The 13,822-nt window shown below is 29.6% G+C and overlaps 1 protein-coding gene across 1 annotated transcript; it reads right to left on the reverse strand.

The window, feature by feature from the left end:
* Nucleotides 1–4,672: 4,672 nt before the first annotated feature.
* Nucleotides 4,673–6,404, reverse strand: LOC105435149 (uncharacterized protein At5g39570). Its single transcript, XM_011654603.2, has one exon. It carries the CDS (start codon nt 6,014–6,016, stop codon nt 4,907–4,909), a length of 1,110 nt encoding a protein of 369 aa, XP_011652905.1. The 5' UTR covers nt 6,017–6,404; the 3' UTR covers nt 4,673–4,906.
* Nucleotides 6,405–13,822: the final 7,418 nt, after the last annotated feature.

Here is a 13,822-nt window from a genome sequence, read left to right on the forward strand (position 1 = left end):
TGTGGTGTAAGTCTCACCCACGACTATCTAAATTCCACATTCCCGTGAGGGTACCATTTTGTGGAGTTGAGAGTGCATATAATGTGGAAAAGGAGATGTAGAGAGGTTCATAAATGCTCCAGTTGCTATGCCAAAATGATAACGATCTTGTCGTTGTTTAATTTTCAACCTATTTGAGTTTTTATACAAGTCCAAATCTTTGTAAATGGACCTTCAAGTAGCATTGAGACTGTTGTGCTTAGCAACAGTGGGCAAATCAGTGAGACCACATACCACTGCACCTTTGTTAAATCTTTATGGAGCAAAGAAACGTCCCTACACCCCTAATTATAAATTGACTTACAAAGTTCTTGAATTTACCACAAACAATATTTATCTAAAAATATATATCTATATATATAAGAATTAATGAATTCTCACACATCAATTACTAACTTAAAATTATATTCAGCAATTTAATTTGTCACTTAAAACTATCTCCCACCCATGAAGGATAGCCCCCCCAGTCCCTTCCCCTCTTCAGTCCTCGCCCACGCGCATGACACCCTTTTCCCTGACGAGGAATCCCCGTCTCCGTCCCCGTCCCCGTCCCTGTCTTTAAATGGCAAGGACGGGGGAGGGGATGGATGAATTCCCCCAAGGAGACAAGGGACGCCCTCCGCCCCAGCTCGACTCGTTGCCAACTCTAATAAGTTCAAGTTATGTGGAACTAATATAATTTAATGAACAATCATAAAGACATTTTTGTAACATTAGACATTCACAAGTGGAAAACAATTAAACAAATATAACTAACTTTGATGCAGCCAGCTATATAAATTTTTTTGGAAATCCCACATCCCTAAAAAGGTAAAATTCTTTCTATGGTTGATCTTTATCTCACAGCAACATAAACACTATGGAGTTCTACAAAGAAAACTTTGTTAACACTACTTCAACCCGAATCGATGCCCTCTCTGTAAATGCAACAATGAAACTTCAAACCACTTGTTCATTTCTTGTGATTTTGCCAAGAGAGTATGGGGAAAGATCTCAACTCTGACTGGGGATTAACGAGAGCGATAATATACAAGACCTTTGCTTCAATATATACCAAAATCGTTCCTCAAGTGCAAAGGAGATCATACAATTCAACGTGGTTGTTGCTGCCCTAGGGACTATATGGAATGAACATGACAAATGAAGCTCCAAGGATACTCAAAATAGCTTCATCAACACATGGGAGGACATTTGTTCCCTGGTGGGAGTCTGGTCCCACAGAAACAAACTCAATAAAGACTACAACTCTTCAAATTATTGCTATTAAATTTACAAGCTTTATGTAATCTTTACATGTTCGGGTGCAACCCTGGCCGCCTTATATTCTTTTTTTTCAAAAAAAAGAAAAAACTCTAGTGCTTTGTTCATTTATGAATTGGTGGACCTTTATAAATCTCCCCCAAACATGCAAATATTTTTTAAATCTTTGGTAACTATTTAAACTAACAAAATAGTTTTTTTTTGTTTTTGAAAATTAAGCCAATAAAAAATACTTCAATTTAAAAAAAAAAAATCCTTTTTATACTTTTTGACCTTTTAGTTAAGTATAGAATATTTTACCACTAGGTCATGTTTTTATCTATCTAAAAATTTATTACTTTAAGCAAGCTTTCAACAAAATAATAATAATAAATTAAATAATTTTTTTATTAATGAACATTTTAATATATGTTTTCAAAAAAAAAAAATTAAATGGTGAAATAAAATGTTTTATAAAGGATAAATAAAATTTGAATTATAAGATCATTTATTTATGGGAAAATAAATTTAATTGATTTTGGTAAAAATCAAACCCATATTATTGTTCTTTTTAAATCAATCACACACAATATTTGGTTAAATTAATCAATCATATATTTAATTTAATTTTTTCCCTTTTAAATGTAATTTAGTTGATTCATTTTCTAATTGAAAGGAATTTGAATTCTCTATAAATTGGGTGACTTTTGGCCATTCGAGGGATCTCTATTTTTAATTTTATTCTGCGTTCATCCTTTCCATTCTCTTTGATTTCTCAGCATTAGTTTTGTTTGTTTTATATTAAAAAAAAAAAAGTAAAGTATGTGTAAAAAAAAAAAAAAAAAAGAAATCAACATAAAAAGAGAAGAAAGAAGAAAGAACAAATGAAGGAGAGAAAAAAGAGGAGTTTATTTGTAGGAGATCGATTAAATGCAACCGGATATCTACACTAGATGAATATCCTTACAAATAGTTAGTGATGAACTTAAAAATCTAGAAATTTTGAGTTCATTTTTCTAGATTTTAAGGTAATGGATCGATTTTGAAAGTTTGAAATTGATCGCTAATAGCTATTTTTTTAATCTTAATATATGTTGTATGAGCATTTGTTTAATTTATTATCATGCATCTTTGATTGTACCCTTTGTATAGATTATTCATCTTTTAACTCCTATTTGATTTTTAATTAAAAGAATTCTCAAAGCTCTCAACAATTATTTTAATTTAAATTTCATAAGTTTTATAGTCTTTCACAAAACTTTTCTAAACAACTAAAAGTTTGTGTTTTTACTTATTAAACAAATTAATCTATTATTTATGCTCATAGTAATCGATGTTTTGTAATAACCTATATTATTTTCTCTTTAAAAAAATCATACGGCGAAATCTTTATATTTTGAAAGTTTTTTTTATTAAATTTTTGGGTGAGGGATCACAATATGTGAGTTCTACATTTGATCTAAAAAATAAATTTAATTTCTCACTTTTTTTTTACGTGGAAAATAGTTTCTCCTTACCAATAATATAGTTAAAAATTTTAGTGGATTTTATTCTATTTATTTTATGGATCATTCCATCGATATTGGAAGGATGATCGATAAAATAAGATATTTTATCTTTAAAAAAAATTAAGAGTATTTTTCAATTTAAATTTTGGAATTTGGACACCTTTATTTTTTTAAACGTGTTGTCTTTGCGTCCTCTCAGCTACATAACAACAATTATATGTAAATATAAAAATATGTAAATCATCCTACGATAATGAGAGAAAAAAATAAACTAATTTATTTTCACAAGCAATTTTTGTTTTTGTTGTTTTTGTTTTATTAGTTACTTTATACTAAAATTTTAAAATTACCTAAATTTAGTGAAGGATTGAGAGAATTAAAAAGAAATAAGGGAAAATAAAATTATTCCTCTCTCTCCTTCATCTTTGTCCCAATATTCTTGAAAGAATTATCTTTACTCATTTCCTTTCTTTTTCTTTCCCTCCTCTAAACATCTGCTTGGTTTTTAAATTATAACTAACAAATATTTAAACTTTCTCAATTTTAACTATAGTATGTTTCTTACATCTGTCTAGTAGATATAAAAAATTTCAATTTAGTATATAAAAATCTCATAAAATATATTAAGAAAATGCTTATAAATTAATGGTTGTATTAGAAAAAAAAAAAAAAAAAAAACATACTTCTGATCAGTTTACAACTATTACAAAGTTAAAAAATAATATATATGACACAAGTACAGAAATTAATAAACTAAAATTGTAAACTTAACTTATACAAAGTTCGTGTGACTCCTAAAATGATTATTCATATCCTAGTTAATTATGTTCGTTTGGACAACATTATATAATTTGAATATCATACCACACCAAATAAAATCCAAAATACTTTTTACGTATGTGACCACACATTTTTCATTTTCGTTATTATCTTCTCAGTAGTTATTCACACAAAATCTCTCCACTTTGTGCTCTCATCCTTTCTTCCTCCTTTACCCCACCATTTCAAGCTCCCCTTCCTTTCTTAGTCCTTTCATTTTCTTTTGTACAACCTACCCACATGTGACATTCCACACCAACACCCCAACACGTCGCTTTTTGTTAATACTAGTTTAAACTATGTTTGATAATGTTGAAAATAAAAGCATACTTCTAATAAGTTTACAACTACTGTAAAACTTAATTAAAAGATCAAAAGATAACATACCTTCAACATATTAACAAAAATGGAAGTGTGATACCTAGTATTTTTCATTATCAACAGAAGAACAAGTTTTTCAAAAGATCAAGAGATAGTAGAAAAGTAGTAGGGCCATGCCTAAAAGCATTGAAAAAACTTAAAATGTTAAAGAAAAAAGAAATAGGAGAGGAAAAGAGAGAAACTGAAAGCAACAAAAGCAAAAGGAGAGAGAGTGTGTGTGAGAAATGAGAAAAGAGTTACCTAATGGAAAATTATGTTTAACTTAGACATTTAATAAGAAAATTTAGATACACATAATATCCAATTTACTATATAAACCTCTAATAAAGTGTCAAATATAATAATTTTAGGAACTATTACTAAGTAACATGCAATAATACCAACTTCGACACTAGTTAATTACATGAGAAAAAACTTAAATGAGTTCGAGTAATTCAATCTAAATTATAAGTATCAAGTTCCAAACACCATCACGAGTTTGCATGACAAACATTCCTACAAAAGTCTAGTTGTTATGGGTCTTTGACCTTTGGGCTAACACAAGTGGCTCAACTCAGTTCAATTTGTTCGTGGACTTATTCCTTCAAGTTTTTTGTTGCTCTAGCCCATAACAAGTTATAAGTTTTTATATACAAAATTTAGTTATATGAGTTAAACGAAGCTCTTCTATTTAAGAAGACTTGTCATGGATTAAAGTTTCAAACTTGTACCATATGCCTTTTTTACAAAGATTCTGCCTAACAAAGGGACGATCACGATGTGAGATTGAAGAAACAAACAATGTCCCACGAGGGGTTATTAATCACTATCATTACCGAAATAAATCCACTTATTAATATTATAGCTACAAAGTGGATGAGACAGACAGAAAAAGAAATTGCAAATCATCTACAATTCGATTCACATAAACAAGATCAACATCAAACATCTTCACACCGATTCAAGTCATTTTGATTCAACCAAACGTAGCCATAAACAGGCTCCTCTTGAAACTGTCTTTGATAGCCATAAACAACATCTCCTTCTCTTCTTCCATCTAGATATGGATTATGACTTCCAAATAGATATTCTGCTGCTGTCTGCCACTCATTTCCGTAATTCCCATAGCAATAGCAATGCCCGTGGCAACGTCCACACCCGTTCTTGGGTTGCCTATAAGCTGTTTGCCTTTTTGCCCGTGAGAGACATGGCCAATACCCAAATAAACTTTCGCAAAGATCCATCGCTTCCAGTCCACACCCACTTGGAAATTCATTCACTTCCCTTGCATTTCCATACCCAATTCCTGGGTCTCCCAATTGAATCGCTTTATCTTCCTCAATTTCTCCAGATTCAGAAGTTGTGTCGCTATCACTTGAAGAGCTGTTGTTGGTTTTTTCAATCTGGGTCGGCTTGATTTCACTTGATGGCTTTGTTTGTTCTTCAATTTTCCCCTTTGGTGCTTCGTCTATCTTGGGTATTGTGGTGATGATGGGAATGGCGGTGGCTGTCGGCGGTGGGGGTGGGGGTGGGGATTTTGAAGGGGAAGAAGAGGACGGTGGGTAACAAATTTCAATTGAAGGTTGAAGGGGCTTACCGTAGGTTTCGGAAATGTCATAGCCACCGTCATAAGGGGTTGGATCATACTCTTCAAATTCTGTCTCATTGAATTGGGAAACAGAGTAAGAGATCACAAATTGGGTCGACACCTCGCTATATAAATCAGGGTTGTATTCACATAATTTCGGCAAAGTGAAACTCGATGCTGAACAAGCATTGGCAGAGTAGCGAATTGCATAGCCATAATCACCATGGTCAACGGGCTCATGGTCGATCAATTGGGGGAGTTCATTGAAATTTGATCTGTAAGGAGCATCATTGGCTGAGTACCCTACCTCATAATCATAAGCCTGTCCGAAATAACAAGGAGGTGGGTAGTCAAATAGATTGTAGAAGTTGGGCTCGTTACTGGATTGCGGAATTGGAGGCTCAATTTGAGCATAGTTGTAATAGGAATCGTCGTAGAAATCATAGGAATTGTAGAAAGCCATTGTAGATCTGATGTTAAGCTGATGAAGAAAATGGGGGGTTTTTTCATTTCAACGTCATCATTAAATTCAACCCAAGTTCTTGCAACCACATAGGACTTATCTAACTGGAATTTTGGTAGCAAAAATGAATGCCGCTCAACTTTTTGGTGCAATAGCAGTAGGGTTAGACAAGGAGTCGTGAGTGGGGGTGTGTAGGACTCTGTCCTTTTGTTCTTTTGGGGTGTCAAGGTTTATCTTTGTAAGTAGGTAAGTTGATTAAACAAGTTGAGGTAAACCACCATTAAACCTTAGCAGTTAATTTTGGCCTTTGTTTTAGTTAAAAGAAATACGGTTGAGATGTAAACAAGTACAGAGTGTGGCGTGGCCTTCTTTTGGTTATGTATTTATTTTAAAAATGAAATGAAGCGATGGTTGGATAATCATTAGCGCAAGAGACCAAAACTAAATGGTACCAAATAAGCAAGGGGTGGTTGATGTTACGTAAGAACAGATATTGATGTGACGCAAAAAGAATCTCAAGCTTTTACGTATTATTCACTAAACTAAACTATATATTTATTTTAATTTAGATTAACATACCATTTTTATTTAGCCTAGACTAAAATTAAGATTGGGACTAAAATTCTGACATAATAAAACTATACAAGCTCTACCGTACAAAGAACCAAAATGATATTTTATCTTTTAATTTATTAGTTCATAAAAATATAATGTTTTCCCTTGGTTGAATACTTTTATAGTAAACCATGAAGGTGATTTTGTATTAAAATAATGGCACTAAAGAAACAATTAAATTACTTTTTAAAATAATTAACTAAATTACACGTTTTAAATTTGGAGGGTACATCCGTTGTTTGTAAGAAAGCGAGGTTACACAACTTAGTAGTATCTAAATTGTATTATCAAGATAGACTATTATTTGTATCCTTTTGAGTTCAACCAAATTGAAACAAAAATTAAATTTTATTGATAAAAATTATAGGAATTAAATTGATAAAAAAGATCCAAAGATAAAAGATTGGATTGATAATATAATTAAAGGATATAATTACAAATTTAGGAATTAGATATTTTAAAAAATTAGTATAATTAAAGTCTTCATTCACGTTCCAAGTCCAATCTAATTAATCTCACCTGGAAAATTGGGTAAAAATAAAAGATTAAACCCATTCCAACTTTGGCCCAAGCATAAGTCCAATTATTGGGCCCTACCCCATCTAAAACCAACATAACATTTAGGAACTCTTTAGGACGTGGGTTTAATAGCCCATCTAACTAACGAAAATACTATTTAAAAAATTTCAAGCTACTGCACTTGCAACTATTTACTATCTGCTATAGTTTTTAGTATTAATTTAACATTCATTGTTTTTTTTTATTTTTTGTTGTAGTGTTTGCTATTTTTTTTCAAACTAAAATAATTTATATCACAAACACCTTGAAATAAATGTGATGATCATTAACTATAGACAAAGTTATTAACTATAGTAATAGCTATGAAGACACACATAAACAAATAACACAGAGAAATTTATTAACCCAATTTGACAATGTCATCTACATCTGGAGAGCAGTAGCTTAATGTTCAATAAAGTAATTGTTTATATTTTAGAAGATAAATCCTTCTAAACAAACTAGAGAATTATGTTGTAACTAAAACTTAACTAAAACAGGCCTCCCCTGCCTATATGATCGAAACTTTATTGAAGATAACTTTGGCTCCCTTAAGTTGGGTGTGTACTATTCTTAATACTTTCTTTGCTATACTTCTTATCACATGTGCAATAGAAGCTTACAAGTATCACTTGTAAATTCTTCAATCATTCATAATATGAAGGAAAAATAACTACCTTCTTAAAATAATAAATATTATCTTCTTAGAGTTTATTTTTCTTAGTAAAAGGACACACACATAAAGTCCAAGATTGGACTATTTAAAGATCTTCGTATCAAACATTCATCACGAATATATATTAATAATATAGATAAAAGATTTCTAAAATATAGGAAAATCTTTTTATCTTTACCCATAATAATATTTTGAAAGATTTAATAGATATATCAAAAGTGAATAACTTATTCTCAGACATTTGTTTGGAGAAAAATACCCAACACATTATTTAACCTATTTTGAATGAGTTTTCCAACAAAGTATGATGGATAATTAACACATAAGTTGAAGATTTTCAACCTATATTTAGATATCTTTAAACTATTACGTATTGAAATATATATAAAATTAAAACTCGTGTTTGTTTCTGGTTTTTCTTTCTTCCCATCTTTCTCACTTTCTTTCCCTCTTTATTCATTTTCTTTGTTGTGAGTGGCAGACAGAATTTCCATCCCTAATAGTTTCCACTATCACATCCTTCTCTTTCTTTAATTACTACTTGGATAATCTTTCCAAGTTTAATTTATGAGATAGTTAGGATTAGTACATCCTTAACCTTAATCAATGTGCATAACATTGGGACAAGAACATTAGTTTTATATACATCTTTTCATATCTCAAAAGATGCACATGTAGCAAGTTTTTCCATCCTTCCTCAAATTACAAAATTTCACCAAAATAATAAGCAAAATTAATGTACATGAAAATTTTGTTTTAAAAAAATATGATAAACATATAGATTCTACCATTGGACTACTTTTCTCAAACTACTCGACCACTTCTATTGCTCTAAATTTAAATGCTTTTGTATAATATAGTTTTTCAGTTTGGTTCCTAACTTCAGGTCCTCCTTGGGCTTCCCTCTAGCCCTTGGGCTTCTTGTACTTATTGTTTATATTTTTAATGATAAATGAGAATGATGATGGTGCTACGGAGGTGTCCACCTAATAGAGATGTCTCGGTACACCTCTTGACCCATATCATATCTTTTTCAAAAGAAGATACCGATAAACTACGAATAAACTTCAATATTTGAAAATGCTCCAAATAGAAATCTACTAAATCCACAGTTTTTACACACAGCTAACAAAATTTGTTGAGGGGCCATTCAACTAAGAATGTGTACCTAAGCAGGTTTAAAACATCAAAGGTTTTATTAATTAAATTGGGAGCAATATGATGAAACTATAACCCTAGCTGGCTTAGATTCAAGATTCCATCGATATAATTTTAGAATCTAAACTATTGTAATCACTTGGATTAATTAAAAGGGTCACATAAACTAATGAATTAAATTTTGATAAAGTTGAAGTAAAAGTTGGTAAGATAATTTTAAAACTTAAAAATGTTTTAAGGAATGATGGTTGATATTTGAAGGGGTCCCATGTTTTTTTATTTTTTTAGTTCTATTAGGTCACTTTTCATTGTATACTAAAAAGCAGCCAATGGGACAATAATTTTAGAGACCTTTAAATTTCTTAGGTCCACTAGATATCAATAATCAAATCATTGCCTTTGGTTGAAATATTAAATGCTAATCATATTCTTCTAGACACTTTTGATAAATCTATATGTTGAAAATTAACTTTATGTGTCAAAGTTCATTTTAATAAACTTATTGATAAGAAAAAGAAAGAAAGTGATGGAAAAGTGAAAAAAAAAACCTTTAAATTACAAAATAGTTCACGAGTTCTCGTAAAATGAGCCTAGTTGACAAGTATAACAACAATTACAAATATCTCCAAACCTTGATGTTAAATGTTAATAAAAAAATCTAGCAAGATCGTCGTATAATCAAGACAATATTATAGACCCTTTAGTTTACAATTTTTTTCCTTTTTTTTCGTTGTTGGGAATTAAATTTTCGATTTTGAAAAATTAATAATAGTAGAATTGACACGAAAGTAAAAGTTGATAAAAGGAAAGCTAATTAAATAAAACTAAACTCTAATTTCCAAAAAAAAAAAAGACGTTTAATGGAGATATTGTATTCATCAATGATTAGTTCTAGTCAACTTTGGACTCAATTGAGAGTTGACTTCATCATATAAACTAATGTATTATGGCCCTACTAGTGAGTCATTTTCTCGATGCATTTTAATGGTTACATCTAGCTAGGAAAAATACTTAATATAACATGCTAGATGATTTTTTTCATATATCCTTCAAGTTATCACCAATCTTGCCATTATAAATGACATCCAACGTAATTAGCTTTTAATTTATATATCAATTAATAATTTAGTTATATTGTGTATATATCTTGATTTATTTCATGTTTCTATTATGAGTCTCCTTACAATTTTAATTTAAGAAACTACTAGGGGATATTTTGATAGTCTTGTGGTTCAATGTTAATATGTTAATATTTATTTTTATTAAGAAAAATGAGGATGAGGAAGGGAAAGGAAAAAGTATATTTTGAGTTTGAGGGATAAAGGGATGTTTGGAGGTGGTGATGTTAAAGAGAATAAATGAAGGGAAAAGAATTTTAGAAAAGCCAAAAATGACAAAGGGGAAAATCCAAATTTAGGAGTTAAGAGTAGGACTGTGGTTGTGAATTGTGTGACCCCAAATATTTCCATTCTATCATCATTAACAACACCTATTGGTATCTAAATCCCCTTAATTTGGCTTACAATTATAAATTAAATACAATTTATACAAAAATTCCTTTAATACCATTAGAGATTTACTAATATGAACATAGTTGGATAAAGAAATTGACACAACAAAAATAGAGTCAAACACTTAATTGAAAGAAAAGAAACTTTTATTAAGGTTATAAAAATTAAAAGTTACGATTTTGCGAGAATACTTTACCTCTGAATAATAGGTGAGACGATCAGTAATATCCTCCCGCTATATCGAAAATATAATTGATTGAGAGAATAGTTAAGTAAACAAAAAGAACAAATAGCACATGAGACTTTGTTAACCTAGTTCGATGAATTTGACCTATGTCTAGGGAGTTTCTCCGCTCAAATAAGAAATATTATTAAGATTCAAACGAGTAATCATCAACACACTTAAATTATAACAAAAACCTTACTCAAAGACAAACACCTCATAAATTTTTGTTTGAATCTACTTGAAGATAAACCCAACTCTTATAAATTCATCAACTGCAATTTAACTATTTCAGTATTCTTTCATATTTTTTATCAACAAGTGCAGCGTAAGTACCACTTGCAGAACTTCAGTAATCAATCTTCATAAAGAAGGTAATTCGACAACATTCTCAAATAATAATTATTGAAAAGAGAACTTCGAAATCAATTTTCCATCAATGCGCACACCGAGCTAAAACTATGACTTAACTATTCAAATATTAATATAATATATCTCCACTTAAAGATACATATAAAAGATCATCCAGGAAGGAAAATATTTTATCACTAAATAATATCTCTAGCTATCTTTAAATAATATTCTTTATTTAAATAACCACGTTCGTAATAACAAAAAGAAACTTATTAATTTTTTTTTTTACAAAAATATCCAACATTGATCTTAAAACTTCACTCACCTTTTAGTTAATTTTTTTTCTAAGGTATAGTAGAAATATCAATTCATCTTTTATATTTTCATAAGACACATCAATATCAACATGTCAAAATATGTATTAAAGAAAGTATCGACCTGAACCAAATTTAATAATATGATTACAACTAAAGTTGAAAGCCTAGTATAACCCATGAAGTGTTATGACCAGCAAATTTGTACATATAGTTTAGATGGCTAAAATATAATATATCAGTTAGAGAGTTAAGAAAATGGAATCTAGTCTCCACACATTTTTTATCTTAAAAAAACAATAATAATATGAGCCACTAGAATATATTACATAACAGGTGGTTCATCTTTATTTGCGGATAAAAGATAATCATGAAGAAACTTTTTTCGATGGAAAAAAATGAAACAATGAAATTTTTTTCTTTTTCTATAAGAAAAAAACTATATATAAAAGAAAGATAGTAGAAAGTTTTAACATTTAACCTAATAAGGAGAAGTTGTAAGTGTCCTTTGTTATTAAACTATGTTTAATTTTTTTAATAGACATTTACAGAAATGACAAAGTTCAATATATTTTCTGTCCATGGTTGGTAACATGACTCTAACTTTCAAGAATATACTTTAACAAAAACAGAATTTATATACTTTGAGAAAAACCTATAAAGATATTTTTGGAAGAAAGATACGTTGAGGCCAAGAGATTAATAGGTTCGATAATATACAACAAAATCGGGTCTATAACTAGCTTAAAGTATGTAATAATAATTATTATAATTACTGCTGTATTATTATCGTAAAAAAGAAGTTGGTCAATGTACATTTTTTTAAATGTGTTGCTCACAATACTTAAATTAACATTTTTTTAACAAAGTAGTAGAGAACGACGAGGGATGAGAAGACACACCGAAATATTTTAATTAGGTTAACACATCTTCAACACCAACATACCATGCCACGATTTTAAAAGAGATACATAGTTAAAATAACATTAATACATCCACTTATTACATAATACAGAAAATATTTCAGTATTTATCTCGTGCTTTCATTATGGTTTAAAATTTTTAAAGTTGATTTTCAAACAATGATGTGTTTTAAAAATACAACCGGGAGTAAAATTATAAAAAATTGGTAGGTATTTTATTTTATTATCGTAAAAGATGGTAGGAAGAATATCATATTTGTTCATTGCTGCTATGTGTAGTTACAGTTTTGTCAAAAACTAAATAATAGTGAGAAGGAATCTTCTATTGACTAATACCACCAGGAAGGAGTAAGTTTTTTTGTTCATTTAACTTTACTCATCAATTATTTGTTTCACATAACAAAGTCAACGTTTCGAAATGTGGGTGAGGCCATGATAAGATCCACCTTTCTATGTCAGTGAAAGAATTTGTTGGGAGATTGTTTCGTGACATATCCAAACATCCTCTACCATTCAAATGATTTAAGCTATTTATTGATCATATATATATATATATATATATACATATAAAGTTGTGGTATTTTTAAATACAAACAAAATAAAAATGTAAATATATACATATAAGATGGATTATTATCTGTCTATAACTTAAAAACTAAAACTTGTAATTTTACTACTCTATAGCTAGGGAGACAGTTACACAATAATTCTCAACTGGCATAGTCTAATTGTTTTTTCAATATATTTGAATTTGTTTTTTTATATGTGATTGGAGGGGCTAATTAAGATCAGATGGATAAAGCCAGGTATCATTTTAATTTGGTTAACTAACTATCAAGAGTAAGACGTAAATCTGAATATGTCTGGAAGGAGCGAGAAGATATGCTAACTAGTAATTTTTATATATATATTACATAAGGAGCATAAACTGTAAGGGCACACTAAATCCACCTCTGGCTCCAAGGTTCTCACATAGTAGAAAACCCTTAAAATCTCATAAATTATTGGTCGACATGTCAGACATTTTCATTCATATATTTCTGTATTTTTATTATCCAACCTCAACATGAGAGATGAATCAACATTATTATTAATTTTTATTGTAAGAAAATTAACTGAACATAAAAAGAATCATAAACAACAAAGTGTCACGAATGTAAATACAATATAAATAATTAATCATGATCACAACACTTGTTTTACCCTGAATGGGTTTCTGGTATAGTGGCTGTGGAGTTTGCAGTTTACAAGAGAAAAAACAAGATTATTAACTTGTTTTTTTTTAAAGCGTACGTAACTTATTTATTAATCTACTTTTCTAAAATTTTTACTTTTATTAATTTCTCTAAAATATTCATCCATATGTTCATCAACATTTCTGTAAAAAAGAAATCTCGAGATTTACGTAAACAGTGTCATTTTAAACCCTATGCCATCCCATATATAAATATAACTTGTCATAGATGATCATAAA

This window comes from Cucumis sativus, chromosome 1 (assembly GCF_000004075.3).
Source record: "Cucumis sativus cultivar 9930 chromosome 1, Cucumber_9930_V3, whole genome shotgun sequence".
In the NCBI taxonomy this organism is placed as follows: Eukaryota; Viridiplantae; Streptophyta; class Magnoliopsida; order Cucurbitales; family Cucurbitaceae; genus Cucumis; species Cucumis sativus.